Below are 22,888 nucleotides of genomic sequence, written 5' to 3'. Positions count from 1 at the left end.
CCCGAAATTTCCTCTGGAAAGCTAGAATTGATTGGGGGGCAGACACAGAGCACAGGGAAAACGGGTGGAGCCGTAGCCAGAGCCACGCAGGGGAGAAGCACCTCAGGGGAGAAGCACCTGGGGAGGGAAAAGCACCTCGGGGGAGAAGCACCTCAGGGGAGAAGCACCCTGGGGGAGAAGCACCTGGGAAGGGGAGAAGCACCTCGGGGGAGAAGCACCTGGGGGGCGGACCCTGGGGGAGGAGCAACTAGGCAGGGGAGAAGCACCTCGGGGGAGAAGCACCTGGGGGGCGGACCCTGGGGGAGGAGCAACTAGGCAGGGGAGAAGCACCTCGGGGGAGAAGCACCTGGGGGGCGGACCCTGGGGGAGGAGCAACTAGGCAGGGGAGAAGCACCTCGGGGGAGAAGCACCTGGGGGGGGAGAAGCCCCTCGTGGGAGAAGCACCTGGGGGGGAGCACCCTGGGGGAGAAGCACCTGGGGAGGGGAGAAGCACCTCGGGGGAGAAGCACCTGGGGGGGGAGCACCCTGGGGGAGAAGCACCTCGGGGGAGAAGCACCTGGGGGAGAAGCAGTGCAGACCATGCAGGATTGCCAGCGTGGATCACGAAGCTTAGCCAAAAATGTAGAACATGGACTATGAAAATTCATGACTTTGTAAGTCGCCCTTTCTCGGATGTCATATAAACCATGCTAAAACCCAAATAGAATGTATCATGTCAGTTTTGTCTGTCCTAGTTAGAACCGAGAGACCCTGAGTGAGCTCAGGTCTCAAAAATTTAGTGAAACAGATTCCCAAAGGAGCCGATGGAAAGCTTCCTGGAAGTCCAGGAGGTTCTTTGTTCCAGAGATGGGCAATGGGAGGCAAAATCTACATCTCCTCTCATCTGGTCTTGTACAGCCTACAGGCACGTGCTGCTCTGTCTACATACCTCCAGGGGTGAAAGAGCGCCCCTCTGTGATGGAGATACCACAGGCCCTGCCCAGAGCAGCTGACACCATGAACAAAGGGCTCCCTTTACAGTCTGGGTGTTGTCCGACATACTGAATACTGCCTCTTCCCTCCCCACTTCCACCATTTTTGTCACCAGCTACAAATCACAAAGTATTACAGGTACTTAGCCTCAGGTCTGGACGGCTGTTTCTTAAATTCAATTCTTAAGTTCAAAAGGAAGATGTAATAAATACTTGTTATAAAAGGTACCAGTGATATTCACAACTCTGAGTATGTTAGGTATGAAAACTAGAGTACCTCACAGAAAGATTGCACAGCTGACAGGTAAATGCCCACTTTTCCAGACTGGGTCATACCGAATATGGTCACTGGTGGTAGTTCCAGTCTAAAGAAGGTGTGAACAGAGAGGATCTGGTGAATTGGAAACAAGAGGAAGGAGACAGAGCACTGTCAGGAAAAGCAACTGCAGGATCTAGGGTAAAAACCCTTGAGGACAAGGCTGCAGGAGAATATGGTACATGAGACCCAAAGAACTGTGAAGTCTGTATAAAACAAAAATGCTTCCGTTTGAAGTTATATTGCAATTACCAAGGAAAAGCTGGTTATGCGGGCCACTCACTGACTGATACACTAGATGAATGGCTCTAAACAGAAGCCATTTGATGTCAAGGAGATATTTGGTTGTGACAGCTGGGGAAGGGGCGTTACTAGCATCTTAGCCAGATAGGTTAAGGATGTTCCCAGGACAGTCTGCCTCAACAAAGAACTATTCATCCCAAACATCAACAGAGCTACTTAAGTCAGCAGCACAGGCGTCTTTCAGAATTCCTGTGACTCACATTCTAAATTATTTTGTTTTTTTATTCACAAAACTTATTTTCCAATAAGAAAACAACTGATGAGCTTGTTTTATAGATATAAGGGAAGCAGGAAGCATGTTCAGCAGATTGTCAAGTTTCACCAGATGAAGCAGCTTTTGATCTCAGGAAAACACAAGGCAAGTGCTTTATTCCAAATAAACCATTGCTTTGCTCTAACACCTTTAAAAAGTAGAAAAGGAAACAAAAACCAAAAACTCTGCAAAAGATGCTTAGGAACAAATGGTGAAATTCTTATGAAGCCTCCACACTTCTAAAACAATTCAACAAATTTATGCTGATTTGTGTGCTTAGTTTTCTCATAGACACCAAATGAATAATGCATAATCTCTCAAGAAATTCACAATGTTGAAAAGTCCTGTCTGTGGCTCAGTCTAATCAATTTCCAGGACTCTGTTTCTTTCCTTTGCTCACTAGCAATGTGCTAAAAGATTTCTACCACAATTGTCTCAGAGCTGATTTAAGCATCTTCTCCAAGCCAGGCACAAAAGAAAGTCACACACACCCAAGACAACCACGTCTTTCAATGGTTATGTGTTTACTTCTGATTTGGCAAACATTTCCATGGGTCATGTTGGTTAAAGGAATAAACTGCTCTGGGTATAACAGGAAACAGGCTTTCCTAGTTATACTGTCCCTCTACCCTTCCAAAGAAATTACTATATGTAGCAGATTTTGTCACCACTTCTGTGAGAGTAATACAATTCACTTAGAGATTTACTAGAAGATTCTGAAGCAAGAGCAAAATTATGCCCCAAGGTTTCAGGTAAAACCAGACAAGGTTACTACCAATTTTCCTAGCTGTTGTGGGAAAACTCCATAAGACAGGATTACTAGTCATAAAATGTTAGGTTGAATTCTTCCTCCACTGTTCTAAGAGATGACTTTACACAAATTGTTTCACGTGATATTTTAGGCTTTAGTTTCTCAACAGTAAAATGAAGCTCTTGTCAATTATTTTGCCATAATGTTTGGTGAAGAGTCAAGGAAGAGTAAATAAATGAACTTGGGCCTTCTATAGATAATATCCCCTTCTGGGATCTACATGGATTTATTAGAACATATCTACCAGCTGCTAATTCTCAGGAGCCGGGTATGAGCAAATATAGCCAGGGCCTATAAATAAGTTCTATGCTGATTCAGCACCCCAATGAGGCAAATTTCAAACAGGCCTAGTTAACAAAAGAAAATAACGGAAAGTAACACTGCTTAAAGCCTAGTGGCCTGTGTATTAGGTTTTCCACCGTTGTGTGATAAATTATCACAACTTAAAGGCTTAAACAGTATAATTTTCCATGGACCAACAGTCCAGGCTACCATGGTTAGAGTCTTTGCCTTGGGCCTCACAGAGCCAAGAACAACAAGAATCTACTTAAACTCGATTCCTTACAGTTTTAGGAATCAGATCCCTTTGCTTGTCAGATGGCAAAGAGATGGCTCTCTGCTTCCATCATCAAACCATCAATCCTGCATGAGTTCTTCTCACCTGGTCTCAGTCTTCTTCTGCACCAGTCAAAAACATGTCTTTATTTTAAAGGCGCGTGTCATTACATGTGCCTTGTATGGGTAATCCAGGACAACCACCCACCCTCCTTTAGAGCAAAGTGTTCTACAAACATAATCCAGGGAGTGATCTTTCTCTGTTCCCATAGACTCCAGGGGCTCAGTATATATCACTGGGATGTATTTTAGAAATTCTGACTATCACATCTGGTTACCCAAAAAGAAGTTAGCAACAAAGACCCATGTGTAGGAAAAGTTAACTATATTCATTCTATAACAAAAGGAAAAGTGGAAAAAATGTGTCCCAAACTCAAAATATTCATGCATTTAATCTAAGGAGCACAAAAACATGGAAAGATTTAAAGAATATAATTTTACAGGACTGTAAGAGAAGGTTTGCTCTTGATTGAACTTCCATTAATAGAAGAGAAAAACTGTAAAATACTCAAGAAATTTGGGTCAAAGATGAAAACAAAACTAGATAAAAATACAAAATCCATTCCTACAGAATGAAAGATAGCATTTTAGTGATCACTGAGGTTTTTTTTTTCCCTTAACATTTATTTATTTATTTATTTATTCATTGAGAGAGAGAGAGAGAGAGAGAGAGAGAGAGAGAGAGAGAGAATCATGCATGTGGAAGTCAGAGGACAACTTGGAAGAGTTAGTTCTCTCCTTCCACCATGTGGATCCTGGGGTTCAAACTTAGGTCATCGGGCTTAGCAGTAAGTGCCTTTACTTACTGACCCATCTTACCAGCCCATTGGGTTTAAAGAGTAGTCAGGCCTATACTGTTATAAATTACATAATAAAGCAGCATCATTTCTCTTCCTGGCAACAGTACTAAGGAATTTTCTTTTTCTTATGTGATTTCTAATAGCTCCATTATTCTAGGGATTCTTCCTTGTTACTGCAAGCTCTTAGTCCACGAGAATTTCTCCTATACCTAACAATATTCTCATCTCTACTAAACCTTAAGTATGGGACTGAGAGATGGCTCAGTGGTTAAGAGGACTGGCTGCTCTTGCAGAGGACCTGGGTTCAGTTCCCAGCACCCATATGGTAGCTAACAACCATCCCTAACTCCAGTTCCAGGGGATCCGACACCCTCTTTAGACCTCCGCAGGCAGTGCATGACATGGGTGCTGCTTACACACATTCAAGCAATACACCCATACAATAAAATAAAAAACAAACAAAAAGCCCTTAAGTATACTCATTTGATCATACAGAACTAATGCTATATCTACACAAAACAATTAGTCAATATACTCCTCAGTAATTATGCACCATACATCTGTTACGTACCACATTTTATATATAAAATGATAATTCTACAACATATTAAAATCACTTATATTAAAATTTTTAATATGCTGCATATTCAGTAACTTAGAAACCTGTATTTAAAAACTCGGACTGTTTCTCCCTTTGTTCTCTCAGTAAGATATTAGTGCTATGATGCCAAATCAACTTATCAGGTACAAATGTTTTCATATCATTCTTCTAGTTAACAATCTCACTAATTAGCTGTTCAATGGCACAGTCTTATATGGGTGAAAATAAGGTTTGATCTTTTTATTTCCTTAAACTGACTTCACATTTTGCACTAAGCATGTACTGACTAGGCCTTGGGGTTATATCCTAAGAACAGGGTTTTTTTAATTTTCCCAACCATGAAATGTTATTTAACTTTGTGACCCTCCCCTGTTATGAAATAAGATGTGGGCATGTAATGGAAGAGCTGACAGCAGGATGCAGGGCACCACTGACTACTTATCCTTCCTTTCTTCTAATATAGTCATTCTATGTACACCTTTTTATCCCTCTTGGAAGAAAATGTTCAAAAACTAAGTTCATAAAACTCTAGCTTAAATCTGTAAAATCAAAGGTTATAATGTTCTCATATTTCTCCTCAAAAAAATGGGAAGAGGTAAGCAGCAGGAATACTTCAAACAAGGCGTAACAGTGAAGGGAACAAGCAGCAGCAGCAGCAAGAGCAGAAAGAACTGGATACACAAACTCTTTAGGACACCGACTCAGTACTGCACCATTAACTGACAATTAGTGATTAATCAATTAATAATTAACAATTATTCCCAAGACTAATTGGAAATGTGGCGTTGGGAAAGGAAAGGGGAGAGATGTCATTCACTAAGGCTGAAAACACTGACGGGGGGGAAAATGAATACAGATTGAGACACCACAACTTTGAGAGGCCCAGCAGGCACAGTACAGACACAGACAACTGAACATACGGATGAGCTGTCAGCTCACCAGCAAGACTAGGAATCCTTGGGACTGGCTCACCAAGGAAAGCCCTTAAGGAAAGCAGGAACTGGACAAGGCCACAGCCTTATGCTACCCAGTATTAAGGAGTAGGGGGAACGGAAGGAACTTGTGAAAGAAAGTTAAGGGGAGGGAACCAGAATGACTGGAGGAAACAAAACACACTGTGATGGAAGTCAGGCAAACAACTGACTCAAGAAGAGAAAGTTCCCAGTGCAGAACACTAAAGGAAATTCTAAAGCTTCTACACAGGCTTTGGGATTCACTGAAATGAAGTTATTAAATGGTGGTGGAGGGGGAGATGGGACAGTTTCACGATGCATTGACAACTACAAGACAAGGAGGAAAAGAAGATGAGCATTGAAAACTCCTCTTTCCAGGGTCTTCCCATAAAGGGTAAGAAGAGAGGCTGTCTGGTAAGAAGCCAGTGATGAAAGAAAGGTTGCTGCTACCAATCAGAGAAAGGAGAAGAAAGTACCATCTACAGGCAGGAAGTGTGGGATCTAGGGAAGAGGCACAGTGAGGACGCACCCTGTTCTCCAGGAAGTAAGAGGGAGAGCTCACCTGCTAATGTACGAGAGTGAGAATCCCAACCGAGTGGAAGGGCACAGAACAGGAAAAAACAGCAGCAAATGCAGAAGAAACAGAAGAAAGAACTGACTGAAGACCAACAGAGGAACTGAAGAGTGGTGCCAGTCCATAAGCTTGTGGGGTCTGTTTTCCCCAACCGGGCATGGCAGCCTAGAAGCAGATATAAGGAAAGGAGGATTTTTCCCTCTGTGCACGTTTGCTTGTGTGCACATGAATGCGGGTCAGAGGACAACCCTGTGTCATTCCTTAGGCACCTCCACTTTTGGTTTGATACAGGGCCTCAGATTGGCCTGGAACTTCGCTAAATAGTGTGGGCTAGCAGGCCAGAGAGTTCCAGGGATCTGCCTATCTTTGCCTCCCTGGAATGAGGACAATGTCACTGTGCCTGGTTCTTTGTGTGGGTTTTGGGGATCTGAACTCAGGTTCTCATACTCTAGACAAGCACTTTACCAACTAAGCCATCTCCCCAGCTCCAGCAGTTGGTTTTCATCAGTACCTAAGTTTCTGTCTAGACAATGGCCAAGAAACAGAAAACAGGGCCTGGCAAACTTCCTGTCAAGGGTCAGATGCCAAATATTTTAGGCCTTTCACATCTTCCAGTTCCTGTTATACATCCTCAGCTCTCCTGCTGTGGCCCACGAGCAGCTGAACAAGGCGCACGCAAACAGGCACAGCTGTGTTATATATACAACCAGATCCAGGTGGTGGCTGGATTCCACCTGCTGTACTTTACCAAGCCCTGGCTTAGGAGAAGGAAGTAAAGATACAAGAGGCTAAATATCAGAGGAATGGATAAGCTCAAACTTTGAAGAATTGAAGAACTGGAGGCTAAAATGAAAATTTATGGCATGAATAAACTGAAACACATGTTAGAGCTAACACCGTCCATAAACAAACCTTTGAGCCTATTTCACAAACATCAATGGGATCGTTATCTCCACAGCAGTCTGTATTCTTATCTCTTTGATGAGGATCTTCCCAAGTCTAAAAAAAAAACCAGCAGAAATGTAGGTTAAGACTCACTGCAATGTATCTTATCTTTCCACATGATCATGAAGCTTTATAGACAGCCATAAACCAAAGGAAAAAGGAGCCAATGTGACAAGGCTCTGGGCCAACACACCAGCACATCCCTTAGAATCATGATAATTAAAACAGGTTTACAGTATTTCCTTCCTTCTGTCTCTAATTTGTCTGTGGAATCACATCTGAAGGTGGGTGGCATTTCCAGACATACTCATCTTCCACGTTTAATCAGTGGCTGAGTACACATTCACAAATCTCAGAGTTTCAGTCTGAATGGTCCTGGGGCCCTTGTTTCTGTGTTTCTTCTGACTGCCAACAGTGCTTCTACCACTCATGCCCCCTCTGACACGACGGCAGCCAGCAGGTCCAGCTTCCCACATTTGAAATGAACTTCCTTTTTTGTTACGTCTTCTACTTCTATAAACAGTGTTCCTTCATAAACAAGGACAAGGAATTATTACTACAGAAAAGAAAATCCTAGGTCTTCTCTCACTCCCTGAAAAAAATTCTCAATTTTTGCCGTTAAATTTCAAGATCCATACAAAAATGCTCTACAGTTTACTGGAAAGATTATGCCACTGATTACAAAGTATATGTTGCATTTTTGTAAATGAATAGCATAAATGGAATTTGCTATCAATTTAAAATTTTCTCAAGCTTTGCCACCTCCCAAAAGTTCATAACTGCTTGACTCAGAATCAACCTACAGAAATTTACTAACATTATTTGCCTTAAATTTATATTACAAGGGATGGAGGCATTATGTCACCTCAAGATCCAGTTTATCACTATAATCTTGCCATTTGGATTATCTAAGTTTAGTTTCTCAATGTTACATAGGTTAGCTAAAAATGCATACTTATTTACAGGCAACTCTAGATAAATGCTACAATATTTTCCTTCTAGTCCTAACTATAGTACATCTATTGATCCAACCTTACTTTAAAAAGAATCAGTTCCAATAAGCATACCCGAATACTAATACTACTAATAAAATATCAGAATAACAACTATAACTGTTTACCTTACATGCTGGTTATAGGTGACAGACACTTTTTAGTGTCACACACAAATACACACGCGCTGTGAGGAACATGCCAGTATTCACACCATTTTACAAATAAAAACAGTGCTTACACTGGCCAAAGCTCACAGAGTTTCTAAATAGCAGAGATAGGGTTAGAATCCATAGCATTAATTTAGGGCATTCAAAGTTCAATAACAAAAGCAGGTTCCATTTTGTGGTTCTCTTTTTTGAAATGCTTTCTCTTACTCTGGACTTTCCTGTGTACATCTTCCTGTGAAGTTCTGTTCTTCGTTAACCTTCCCGTTACTGCTGCTTCCTTCCTTCCCCCATTACAGGTATGCACTCATATGGTAAAACATTGAGTACCTACTCAGGGCCAGGAGTAGAGGCAACTAAGACAGGCTTAATAACCCGGAGAGTGTTGTGTTAACAGATACAGCATTTGTCACAAATGCCAATATCACTAATCTCAATGTGCAGAGGAAACCAACATACAGTGAAGTCATAGAGAATCAGGCAATCTAGATCATAAAGTCAGAAAACACCCATGATTTCCTCTTTCCGGCAGTAATCTTCCATAGAGAACAAAGGAAATAAGCTAGAAACTGGCTTATAAGAAGACAACTACCTACTAGTCCTACCTCAGCAACAAACTACTTTGACTAAAACATCTAGACCTTAGTTTTATCAGCTATACAAATAATAGCTCCCGGGGCTGGAGAGATGGCTCAGTAGTAAAGAGCACAAGCTGCTCTCCCAAAGGACCTGAGTTTGCTTCCAGCACCTACACTGGGCAGCTCACAACCACCTATAACTCCAGCTCCAGGGTATCCACAGGCACTTGTACACATGTACATGGCATACAAGCACAGAGACATACACACAGGCACACAAATAAAACCAAATCTTAAGAATGGTTCCAGTAAGATAATCTTCAGATACATCCTAGCCCTAAAGCTCTGTGACTACGAGTTATAACCTGCATGTACACTGCCAGTGAGGAGACACTTACAGATTCATGAGATAATTTGACCTATATCGATTCACATTAATTTCAAGAAAGTCTGTCCTCATATTAAATCAAAAACTTGTAATATGTGCAATATGGTGTTGGTGAGTTTTTCTTACGGACCACCTGACTGCATTCACCCTCACTACTCCCCTTTCAGTGTTGTCAGTTTACTTCCCAATGGTTAGGAAATAAGAGTACATATGAAATATTCTTCAGCTATACAATGCTGTTAATTTTACAGTCATTTCATCCTGATTTCCTGTACCAGTAAAAACAAACAACAACAAAACAGACTGGTTGTAGTACCATCTCTGCACACATAGGCTGTAGTTTTATTTACAAAAATACATATTCATTAACCTCATTTTAGCTTGGAAATATAGCATAATTTCAACAGGAGAGAAAGACTTGAACAATTAAACTATGAGAATGCCCTCTTGTGGAATTTGGGGTATATAACTGGGCAGAGAGAATTAGAAAAAGCAGTCAGACTGCTGAAGCATCAAGACAAAGTTCAACTCTTCTACAACTAAATAAGAAAAAAGGGCAACTGAGCCAAAATGGACTGAAGCCATAAACAGGTAATTCAGAAAAAAATGAAATATGAAGGATTTGTAAATGTATGGAAAGTCACTAGTTTATGAAATATAAATTAAAACTACATTCCAACACTATTTCAAAGAACCGAAAGCTCTGATGACCAAATAGTAGAGGGGATGCAGGGCACCTGGAACCTTCTGTACCACTGGTAAGAATCTAAAGTGCCACAAGTTCTTCTATAAATAATTTGAGAATACTCTGTAAAGTAGAATGGATATATAACTCCCAACTTAATTCATAGATACACATCTAAGAAATAGATAATCTAAACAGAACAAAATTCTTTGCATGGAACCAAGAAGAGTATTAAAAAGCTAAAAAACCATCAAGAAGTGATGACTAGAGGCTAGAGAGATGGCTCAGCAGTTAAGAGCACTGGCTGCTCTTGCAGAGGGCCTAGGTTTGATTCCCAGCACCCACATGGCAGCTAACAACTGTTCTTAACTCCAGTTCCAGGTGAGCCAACACTCTCTTTTGGCTTCCAATGGCACTGCACAACACAGGTGCACTTACATACAGGTAGGCAAAACACATACTCACATAAAATAAAGATAAAATCTTTTTCAAAAGTGATGACTATAAATCTATGAATATTAAATCAGAATACACAGATTATCCTAAACAACCGTTGTATAGGAATTTGAGATCATCATCTTGCAACCTGTGAGTACTAACCAGCAAGTACAATTGCCATGCTCTGGCCCTTACTAGAAAATAGATGTATATGCAGGCAGGTGGTGACAAGTTCTTGCTGTTGACCCAGTATTCACATCACCAAATTAAAGAAGCAAGAGTTACTCATCCCCCACTTCCAGCTGGAGCAACAGTATTATTAGCAGCTAATAATAGTAGCAACGGCCTCAACACTGAGCTAATGCTGCTGAGAACTCATTGTACAGCTAAGTGCTGCCTCGACCACCTCCTTCATTACAATACCCTTGTGGGATAGATGGCATGATCACACAGAGGAACAAACAAGCCTCAGTCTCTTATCTTGGGCTCTAAACCTAACAAATAACACTGTATAATCTTTGTGATCAATGACTCAAATTTATAATAAAACTCAAAATAATAAACACATCAATTTTGTATTCATATTTAAGAGAAATCCTGAATTTAAAGTGAGACTAGTCCTTAACAGTACCCATATAAGCATTCTAGATATTCACTCAGAGAAAGGGAACAGCAGAGTGACCAGTTAAATGGGGATAACCGAAGTAAACTAAGAGCAGACACAGATTATTTTTACTCAAGTCAAAGTAAAAGTTTGAGGAAGGCACCCTGTGGGAGAAGTTATTACAGTTAAGAACGTAGGCAGCTAAAGGTCTAAGATAATGATAGCACATTAATGTCACAAGCTAAGTAGAATTATTTCTACTTAGTGTTCTGCTGTTTTTTCAAGCAGCTGGCTTGACAACTGTTCTCAACAAATCTACTATTACAGGTCAAATCATAAGGAATGAGCAAACTTCAATATCTATATATGCCTGTGAAACAAACACTACACAATTAATTCATTAAGTTATTCATACCAAAATATTTACTGTTGTGCATAGGGGCACATACCTATAATCCTAGAATTTGGAAGGTGGAGGCGGGAAGATCACAAGTTTGAGGCCAGCCTAGGCTATATAGCAGGACCCTATCCCAAAAAACTGACAAAAAAATAATTACTGATCACCTATTCAGTGCCAGGAAGCAAACTGGTCAATTAACATATAACCACAAACAATACAGAATCCCTGCTCTAATAGTCTGCATTCTAGCCAGAAGAAATTGACAAGAGGCAAACAAACAAATAAAACATACAGCCAGTTACAATTTGGTAGGCATTAAGAAAGAGGGGAAATAAAGTCTGGAAATAGCAGCTAGAGGAGGCGCTCTTGAAGATGAACAGGAAGCTTGAAAAACATCACAGGGAAGATGACGAGAACAAACACTTCAGGAAGTAAGCTCTGTGTGCTGGAAAAGAGTATTCCAAAGAGAAGGCAGTGGCTGTGGAGACTGAAGCAGGAGTCTGCTGGAACTCCAGAGGGCCAGCAGGGAGCTAGGGGTGGGGAGAGGAGGGGGAGCCTGTGGAGACGTGGAGACAAGATCAAAAAGAAAGGACCAGTTGTTGGCCGGCCGTCATTCTAACAGCACTGTCTGATCATTAACAAGCAAGCAAAAAAAAGATAATACATAAAATTATCCCTTCCCATGAGCAATCTATACCATTTGAGCTTTAAAAAAATCCATTTAATTTAGTTATACATGGGCAATAACTGACACATACTCTGTAGCAAAGCGATGCACGCAGGCACGCATGCGCACTGAAATCAGTTTCAGTAAGGCTCTCTGGATGAAAACTACAAACGTGCAGGTCCACCTCCCTCCTTCCCCTCCACTCTTCTCCAGCACTGGGCAGGCCCCTGACCTTGCTGCTTCCTTCTAACTGCTGTGCTCCTCTTCCTCTCAATGGCTCTATTTGCTCTCTTGCTTCCTTTAGGTCTTCACTCAAACAATGCTGGGCTCTCCTCCCCATCTAAATGGAAACAATCCTTACACCCCAGCCCTAGTCCCTGCCTTACTTCCCCCACTTTCTGAACCACTCAGTGTTTGGAATGAGAACACCGCCTGGCAAATATCAAGCACTCAACAACTGAGTACTGAATGAAGCAGCAGCACTACCAAGACCTGGAGGTTAAAAATGCTGGGCAGGCTGCATGGAGCAGGTGGGGGAGGGGCACTGCAAAATGAGTGTGGAGTCAGCAGAGGCTCTACTGGCCATGTAGGCAGGGACAGGTAAGAATTTTGGACTTCATCCTTTTAGCAGTAGGAAACCACTGGGCTCTTGAATGGCAAAATATTTACCAGACTCTTGTTTCTAAAACATCATCTTAGATGTTGGATGGAGTGTGAAACTTATGTAGAGTACATAGTGAATTAAGAGACTGCTACAGTTTAATTCAGTAGAATTAAGAGAACAACTGTATCTAACAGACTAAGCTCAGGGCAGATAAGAACACCTTAAAATCCATACACAGGAGCAGCACAAAAGTTTACCCGGGCTTGAGATAGAAAGCAACAGAAGCTTGTCCATTTTTAGCCTTCATTGCATACCGCTTCCTTTCTCATTAGTAGGTCTGCTTTTTAAAAAAAGGCAGGAGGGGAGGGCGGGGTTGAGACAGGGTCTTGCTAGCCTAGGCTAGACTCAAACTTGGAACAATCTTCCTGCTTCAGCTTCTCAAGTGCTATTTTTACAGGCATGTACTTTCATGCCTGGCTTTGCCTTATCTATCTTATTTTATTTTTTATTTGTTGTTTTGTTTTGGAGAAAAAAACCTCCAGAATCAATAAAAGTGTTAGTAGTACCAGTCATGCTTAGTAAGTAGTGACTTAGTTGTCAATTGTTCTAATCAAACTGCAAATAACTTCAGAAAAAGAACGGTTGATACTAAGTACTGGTCATCAAAACAGAAGCACCACTGCTAGTAAGAGTACCATCGTTAGCATTATTCTGCTGACCATTACTCATCATTACCTCAGCACAGCCATACACAGTAGAGGGCTCAATCTCTCCATTGTCAGATGAAGAAAGTGAGGCAGAAACAAAGAACCTTGCTCAAGGTCACTGAGCTAATGTGACAGCGTGGCTCTTAAATCCACATTCTCAATCTTTGTGCCTACTGTGCATGTCTGCTTACATGCCCGATCCCTAACATACCGCCTAGTACACAGGTCCTGAAAAAGCCTCTAAAGAAATGAACACCAACTATTCAACTATACTCTACTATACACACACACACACACACACACACACACACACACACAAAAATCAACCAATTTTTTAAAATGTATTATATTTGAGGAGGAAGCATGGAAATTTATGTCATGTTAATTAGCAGAGGGGATAAGTATTACCATTGAAATCTACCCAATGACTTTATAGACATACACAGGTGCCAAGGAGATCCAAGTACAACCGATTATGACTATTAATAATCAGATACATACAGAATAGAGATGCGTGCGCCAACATCTCAGTGTTACTAGCAAAAACAATGAGTCTTTCTGCAAGGAACAATATATTCTAAAATGAAATGGAGCTCCTTTTTAAAGGTTAAAAACTCATTCAATTTTATATCTTACAGGGCTTATACTGAGTTCAATATTGTATAACTGTATTAGTTCAACTGTGAACCTAGAAACTCCACAGCCACTTGCGAAAGAGATATATCCTTGCTCTGGAAATTGTTACCAAAAAAAAAGGGAAAAAAAAAAAAAAAAAATAAACTTGAAAAAAAAAAAAAAAAGAAAGAAATGAACACCAGTTCGCCCCTAACTGCTCTACTTTGGCTGCCTCTGTCTGGAAGTCAGTGGCTTCTGTGTCCCACCTCTATGTACATATCCTCACCTCCCCATGATCTAGGCGCTACAGAATTGTTCTTAACACTTCAGCTAGGTTCAGCAGAAGTCACGACCCCTGTTGTCTGTCCTGTCTGCCAGGCTTCAGCTCACACTCTCAGTCTTGGCCATCATTTGAGGAGTGCCGAGTCTAACCAAGAATGTATCCATGTGGGTGGCCTAACTGCATCAAAGGCAGGCTTTCTCTAAAGCTTTCTGGTCCTGTGAATGTTTATCCTAACTGGACAGCTGTTTTCCTCTGCTGTCCTTTTTCCAGACAGTCCCCAAGTAAAATTTCATGTAATTGAAAATTTAAAAATATAATTGTTAAATTTCCAGACAACTGGTGACTCAAAGGGTTTGTGACCATAAATAAAACTGTTTCATTCTGTCTCTAAAACCCAGACTTTGAATCAGATGAACTGAGTTTTACTCACATAAATAATCAGGAAGTTTTCACAGGAGTGAGAAAACTGAGAAGTGAATGAAAAGGGCAGGAGTGGACAGGAAGCAAACAGCAGGCGACATTCTCCAACAGGAGTGCAGACTTGCATCACTTCACCCTGACTGCCTTGTCCTCCATTGAAATTATCAATTCATGACACTCAATACTATAAGTAAGCTAACTCAATTCACCTGCTTTGAAAATAAAGCAACTTAAAGGACCCACCTATCAGAGTTTTAGAAAATAAAAATCATCCTCTGGTGTAGAAATATATGTATAATTAAATGATTACACAAAAACTTGCTTAAAATTTCTCTTTGACAACAGCTAAGCCCAGCTAAGCCCAGAAAAAGAAATACGTTCACATGTCAAATGTGACTCTTCTACATGTTGGACTCCAAGGACTTGAGTACAGACATGTTGAAGTAAAGTTTACTGATAATAATAGAACTCCAAATTAAAAAATTTTAAAACACAAATCTCTCAAACTGCTATGTTCTAGGAACCAATTTAAATTCAGGCAGTTCAGACTTTACAAGGCAATTTTTAAAAAGACATAGAAGTTTTAACATTATAACAAAAATGTTACCTGAGGGAGGGCCCCATAATTCCATATATAACCCTTGTGAGGGAAGATATTTGGCGTGTAACGTAGCTTTCCATTCTTTAAATCTTGTTTAATGGGATTCAGCGGCTCCTCAGTGGCAATCTAGGTAGATCACAGGGAAAAATACGGAGGGAGGGGAGTGAAATCAGCCCTATACACAAACAGCAGCTTTTAAATCTTCATAGTGCAACCAAAATATTCATATTCCAACTGAATGATCAAAGATGCTTTAAAAGTAAACTTAGCCAATTCTTATTACTAATTTATAGTGCTATGTAAGAAAAACTTTCAGAAATGAAACACTTGATTACATATTTAGGCTCAATAGTATTTATGTACTGCATTGTTTCTAATGCAAACACTAAGATGATTGAAATATCAAGAGGGTAAAAGTAATTAACTTGCTTTTTGTTGCTAATCATTGGGCTTTTGTTGCTAATAGTCTTATGATAATATAGTTAAGTCAAAGATTTTTACCACAGTAAGGGGAATGGAGTTCAGAGTTAGTTAGTCTGAAGTTAAGAGCACCTGCTTCACAATCATGAGGACCTGAGTTCAGATCCCATCACCCATGTAACAAGCCAGGTGCCCCACAAATACATGTAACCACAGCTCTAAGAGGGATGGAGACAGAAGGATCATTGGAGCTTGCTGCCTCCCAACCTAGATGAGACAGAAGCCCCAGGTTGAGGGAGAGACCTTGCCTCAAAGGTACAGGTAGGGAGTGACAGAGGAGGACCCAGCACTCTCTTCTGACCTCCATGGCACCTGTACACAAACATACACACCACACGCACATACATAAATAATAATTTTTTTAAAGAATCAAGAATTTTACTATGATGAGAGACTGAAAGCCTTTCCTACAGAGCTCACATGAGTGGAGAATGTTCAGTCTTGCCACTTTGACACAGCATGTTGGAAGTCCTTGCCAGAACAGTTAGGAAAGAGAAATAAAAGGCATCCAAGCAGGAAGAGTGGGAGTAAAACTGTCACTGTTTCTTGATAATACAACCATAAGTATAGAAAACCCTAAAGGTTACACGCACACACACACGCACACACGCACACAGCAAAATAAATAAATGTTTAATAATGGCAACAAAAAAATAAACAATGAAAGTGTGCCATGCTAGTAAGAAGGACTACTATAAAAAAACTAAAGATACTAAGTGCTGGTGAAGATGCACTCCTGTGTACTGTCTATAGGAATATAAATTAGAATGGCCACTATGTAAAACAGCACAAAATTTCTCCAAAAAACTAAAAATCGAACTATGAACCAGCAGATCAATTCTGCTCTTGAATGCACAGCCAGAGGAAAGGAAATCAACATGTTGATGTAGAATCCACATGGTGCGTTTATTGGAGCACTTCACTCTTCACAATAGCCAGGAAGTGAGAACAAGACCCACCAACTGATGAAGGGCTAGAGAAAACGTGCTCCGGAGACAGCTGCTCTCCTAGAGCATGAGAGTACGGCTACCAAAGGCTAGGAAGAACAGGAGGGAAGAAGCACAGGCCAGGGCTGATGACTGAGTAGTCAGTTATCAAGGAACAAGAAGCTCTGCTGTGCTATTTGTTCACAATCACAGAAAAGAGTGTGTTGTATATTTCAACAAGGAACACAGTGCCAGACAGGAGAAACCTCCCTTCCAGGGAGGCCAGGGTGGTCCAAGAGACTCTCAAAACAACACAGGCTATTGCCACAACCCTTGATTACTTTCTAGAACTTGAAGGTAAAACCCTATTGTTGAAGACAAGGCATACTTCAGATATAGGACTTGGAGCAATGGAGCTGGAACTGACCTAGAAACCTCTTGGAAGACTAGCTCTCATAGTATCAGAGCATACTATGCAAGCTGCTAAGGAAGAAAATCAATCAATGGTCAAATCCAGCTGTAAACACTATTAACCACAATGACTGGCACAGCAAACTACCCCCACTGGTGCAGTAGTAGCACTTTTATCTGGGAGGGAATCAAGAGCTATCTAACTGGACTTAAAGCCCTCTCAGTGGGAGGGAACTCATGGATGGCACTGTAAATATAGCCAAATACATATGGCTGGAGAGGTCACAGATTCTAGAGGAAACCCTATTTTTGTCATATCTCTAGACAAATAAAATTTCATAGTATATGATAAATATGGATCCTTATATTTACAGAGAAGCATACCATACACCATTCATCAAAGAAGCTTCTTTTTGCAACAGATGGAGGCTACTACAGAGTCCCAAAATGGTTGGACACAGAGACTATATGTCTGCAAGATTCCAGCTCTAAGTGACACATCTACAGTGGAACCTCTACACCTAAGGCTCATGGAACAGCAGAACAGGGTCTAGAGAGAATACTAATACATACCTCAACTCTTACCAGTGAAGCTTCCTCACACAACAGGGTGTGATTAACACAAAAGCTCACAACTAGCCAAGTTTTAGAGACTGCAGAGTGTGTGTCACCCATGGCTCAGGGAACATTACAGAAGAGGGAGCAGAAAGACTATAAGAGCCAGGGTTGGGTTGGTGCATGAACATAAGGAAACAAAGGCTTTCAGGCCTCTGAGAACTTGCTCATATGAACTTGCAACAATGGTGTCAGCATGCATAAGACCCATGCCAACTCAGTCAGACAAAAACCCAGAACAGATCTTCAGAAATGAGCAGCAGACCCCAACCCTAGCAGAGGAACTATTGGCAACGGATTATTAAGGGTGAAGGATAGTTGATCATCTTTAAGGGAGTGACTCTAGATAGGCTGCCTAGACTCCAGTGGAAGAACTTGCACCGAGGGACATCTGGGTACAAATCCTTGACCGGAAATCCTATACATAAGGATATCCTTAATGTATATGACAGGATGCATGAAATCTGGGGGAGGGCCTTTTGGGGTTCATATGGGGGAGGGGGGTCTAAATTTGATTAAGATCTATTATGTGAAATGTAAACAAACAATAAAAATATTTTTTTAAAAAAGAGTTACAGAAAGGGATTTTGGGAATCATCACTATGAAGAAATGATATGTGTTTACAGAGATATGTTTAGCATAATTAAAGTATTATATATCTATTTAAACATAACACAGCATTCATAAACATGTACAATTTTGTGATTTTATGTATTAAATAAAAGACAAATTTTAATTAAAATTTTAAAGGTGAGTAGAATGGTGGTTACAAAGGCTAGTGTGTTTTGATGACTAAAATTATTAACATTTTAGACAAAGTAAGATTTTTTTTGTATTTTTTTTGAGAACTATTGTACACGGTAGTGAATACAGTTAACAGTGTACATTCAACAGTGTACATTTCAAAATTGCTAAGAGAGTAAAAATGTCAAAGGTTCTCACCACAAAAAATATTTCAGATGATATTTTGGTTAATCTAATTTAATTTTTTCATGTTCTATTCATAAATCATATCACTTTAAACTCCACAAATACCTATTTCTCATTTACAATAAGTTCTTTAAAAAAAATCAAACAGATCCTTCCCAAGCGATTTCATTTCACAGTTTTCTTTTTTTAAATATATTTTATTTATTATCTTTATTTTATGTGAATGAGTGTGTTGCCTCCATGTGTGTTAAGTGCACCCATGACATGCAATGCCCAGGGAGGTCAGAAGAGGGCATAGGATTCTGATGGAACTGGAGTTACAAACAGATGTTAGCCGCAGTGTGGGTGCTGGAAATTGAACCCAAGTCCTCCACAAGAGCAGCCAGTGCTCTTAACTATTGAGCCATCTCTCCAGCCCTCTAAGTTATTTTTCTATCAAACATGTTTATATCATCCCTCAAAAGGAATAAAAACTGGTCTAAAATAAACCAACTAAATAATGAACTAACTAAAAGAAAAAAAGTACCACAAATTAGATTCCACTCAGAGCTGTGAAGGATCTAACCTGACGAAACAGTGACAAGCAAAAGAGGTGTTCTTGACAGGTTCGTGTCTCATGGAAAATATTAAAATTAAAATCATTTCTTAAAGCTAACAATGGCGAAAGTAGATGCTCTTAAATAACATTCACATACTTGGGGAAAAGTATTAATTCCAGGCAAGATAAAGTCTAGAGGAGAGCTAAATCCTCAGAAATCCAAAACTCCATCAGCATCAGACAAACACTTCATTTGTGTGTATAAACTAAATATGTGACAGAGTTTAAATAAAACTTAAAAATATCAAAGAAAGGGCAGACAAAGAAAATTACACAGCTGGGTGTGGTGGCTCACACCTTTAATCCCAGAACTCTGGAGGCAGAGGAAGGTGGCATTCCAGGCCAGCTGGGGCTACAGGGAGACCCTGTATCAAAAATAAAAAAATAAAAAATAAAATAAATTACATAAATATGGGCCTAAAAATTGAAAAGAAAAAACCCACTCACTTTAAGTGAATATTCACTTCAAAAATTTTTCTTCAAAATTAAAGTCTAAGTTCACAAGAATATTTTTAATTATTCCAAATATACCAAACAGCTATAAACAATTTCAATGTTATATCTGTACCTCCATTTTAGCATTTGTCCACCGAGGTATCTCCACAACCATATTAAACAAATTCTGCAGTTAAAAAAGAGAGACAACATTAAAACTTTTATTTATTTATTTATTTATTTATTTTTCACTTGACATTGGGGAACCTTATGCTAAATGAAAAATAATACAGCATTTAATAAAAGAATAGTGCAAGTGTTCATTACACACAAACACACAGACACACACACACACACACACACACACACACACACACACACACACGTTTAATGCCTGTCTTAAACTCCTTGCAATCAGACAGGCTGTCTAGCAGCGTAGTGACTTCACACATCTGAGCCCTGCTGCCCTGCACAAGAGGCTGCAGACCACCTGTTCTCAAGCACCTCTACAGTGCATAGCAGAACTGGAAGGCAGCTAATGTGTTTTCATTTTCATTTTCTGGCTAAAAACAGCGAGAGATCAGGTCCTCTATATAAGCATTCGGCCTCCATTCTCCACCCTGGACCACTTCTGCCCACTCATGGCAGGAGAATAAGGAGGCATTGCATAATTTAAAGGAACACATATAGAAAAACATCAAGTCAAATATTTTGAAAATTATGCAAGAGTACTTATACCCAAGCCATACTCATAAAGTGAAGGATATCATTATAGGCAGTTACATAGTTTATAAGGAGTTAGACCTGCCTTTCTAAAACAAAATTAGTGATTTTGGATTCTGTAAATTTGCAAAAGGGCCACGGCTTTTCACTTTCATATTTTGTAGAATGCTTAAACCAATGGAGATTCTGGGTCAATACTAAGTATAGACAATTCCCAGAGCTTATCTTACAAAGAGAAAGCCTTAATATTAAAGGTAGATTGCACAAAGGTAAAGATACTGTGCTGATGTCAGAAACAAATGGTCCTGGAGAAGCAACGGTTTTAAACAGCTTTTCAAAGCATGGCCCAAGCCCAGGGCCAGTTTGCAACCAACTGTTAAGTGGATCACTTAGAAACATTGTGTCTAATTGACAGCAATTTCCAGGTCTACTGAATCTAATAATCAAAAATTGGAACGTGGAGCTGGAGAGATGGTTCAGCGGTTAGGAGCACTGTCTGCTCCTGCAGAGGACCTGGGTTCAGCTCCCAGCACCCATAATAGCAGCTGACAAATGGAGCCCATAACTCCAGTTCCAGGGGGTCTGAACTTTTCTGACCTTCATAGGCTGGCCTCCATCCCACAAAGATCCACCTGCCTTTGCCTCCCCAAGTGCTGGGACTAAAGTCATGTGCCACTATGCCCAGCTTATTTAAATTTTTTATTTATTATTTTTATTTTATATATATATGTGTATTCCCTGTATATATACATATAGGTGTACCCGTGTCATGCAGTGCCCAGGGGTCTACACAGCAAGTGCCAGGGCAGCTAGGGCTACAGGGAGACCCTGTCTCAAAAAAGACCAAATAAATAAATAAATAAATAAATAAATAGGGAACAAGGTGAATTAATTACCCTTACAAGGTAAACAAAGTTGAGACCGAATTCTCAACACCTGCTCCTCATAAGGATGCCTCGAACCAGCATCTCATACTCCACTGTTTCATCTCTGCTCTTCAATGAGGTCCCCTCACCCTTTTGTTTAAATATTCCTGAGAAAAACCTAAGTGCATGACAGATGATGACACAATTTATTCACCCTTAGAAGCCTGGCTGCAAGAACAAATGCATGTGGATAAATACAGAGATGGAAGAGGGTTCCACGCCAGGGGCCATGTTGGACAATGATGCCCACCAAAGCCAAATGAGCGACAAGGAACAGGCCTGAGCTTCAAGCCTACAAGCCACACTCGATCTCCATTCTCCCCTGATCACTGCTGGCTCTGGCCCACATCTGTGTTCTTCAGCTACAATGCATTCTTCCTGCAACGTCGCAAAGCCCAGGTGAGTCTGATTTTGTCAGAAAATCAAAAAGGGTACAAATCAATCAGAAAAATGGAAGGAGCATCTAACCCTTCCGCTGGTCTTTTTCATTGTTTCTCCTTGAAAATGAATAATAAAATTTAAAAAAAATACTAATAACATATGGAAAAGCCATCATTGAGCCTTATGTACTTAAAAAGAAAAAAAAAAAAATAGAAGAAATCACCCTTCTTGTCTCCCTGATAAGCTTTCAGATAATCTGCAAATCAGAAAACCTCCACTATAAACTGAGTTACAAGAATTACATTTTAATTTGACTGTCTGGAAGTAGAATATACTTTTCCCATTGAAATGTTTCAGACTAAAATACCAAGTCTCTAAAACTACAAAGAGTTCAAGTCCCCCCATGTCAACCTAGCATCCAGGGCAGTGGCTGTCACAACGTAACTGTACTTGTCAGGCAAAAGGTACAGGAATTAACCACCTCCATAGCTATGTGTGAAAGTAGAGTCAAAGGCTGGGGACAAAACCTCAGGTAGAAAAGTGCCGGAGTAAGACTGCAAGGATAAAAGGCAGCAGGGGAGCTGTCTGGCTCAGTGGAATAAAAGAGCATCTGGAGCAGGAGATCGGCAAGGACATTAAGTGTTCCAGTCCTACCTGAGTAAGTGGAAGAAGTCTGGCAACCACACAGGGAAATGGGGGCACCCTAAGTAGGAAACCATGATGGAGGGATGAGACAGTGCGAGAGAGAAACAATGCCTAGCTAGTTTTGAAAACCAGAGGGAACCATATTACTCCTACAACCTCCTGACAAATTATACATAGCAGATCAAGAAATATATGTCTAGGTAAGGTTTATCTGAGAACAATTGATCTTTGCCCAAGATTTATCTACATGAAACACAGTAATTAAAAATACCAGACTGGTGAAACTAACCTTCTTGGGTGTTTAACAGACATACTTTGAAGCCTATAATAATTTGATCAGGGGGACATAACGGATACTTTTTGCTCCTTGCCCTTCTAGGTCAACTAAGTTCCAGGGGACTATGAGCATTTCTCAAAATGTCCTGTAACTGTGGTGAGTCACCAGTCCTCTTGATCAAGGAGGCCATGGAGACCCCACCAGATGGACTTGAACAAGTGTCCAGTCTACAAAGAGGAGGGTCAACAC

General features: G+C 40.4%; 1 protein-coding gene across 1 annotated transcript in view; it reads right to left on the bottom strand.

Moving 5' to 3' along the window:
• Ppa2 (pyrophosphatase (inorganic) 2) overlaps positions 1-22,888 on the bottom strand; it is an 84,774-nt gene that overhangs the window by 38,196 nt on the left and 23,690 nt on the right. Inside the window, exons 4-6 of the mRNA XM_008841274.3 lie at positions 19,821-19,874; positions 15,298-15,417; positions 7,110-7,196 (exon numbers count right to left, since the gene is read on the bottom strand). Coding sequence (XP_008839496.1) covers positions 7,110-7,196; positions 15,298-15,417; positions 19,821-19,874 — 261 coding nt within the window. The remainder of the gene's footprint in view (positions 1-7,109; positions 7,197-15,297; positions 15,418-19,820; positions 19,875-22,888) is intronic.

The sequence above is a fragment of the Nannospalax galili genome, unplaced genomic scaffold (genome assembly GCF_000622305.1).
Source record: "Nannospalax galili isolate Female #2095 unplaced genomic scaffold, S.galili_v1.0 scaffold41, whole genome shotgun sequence".
NCBI classification, from domain to species: Eukaryota; Metazoa; Chordata; class Mammalia; order Rodentia; family Spalacidae; genus Nannospalax; species Nannospalax galili.
The sequence above is the reverse complement of the archived record's forward strand: the minus strand, read 5'-3'. Positions and strand labels throughout refer to the sequence as shown.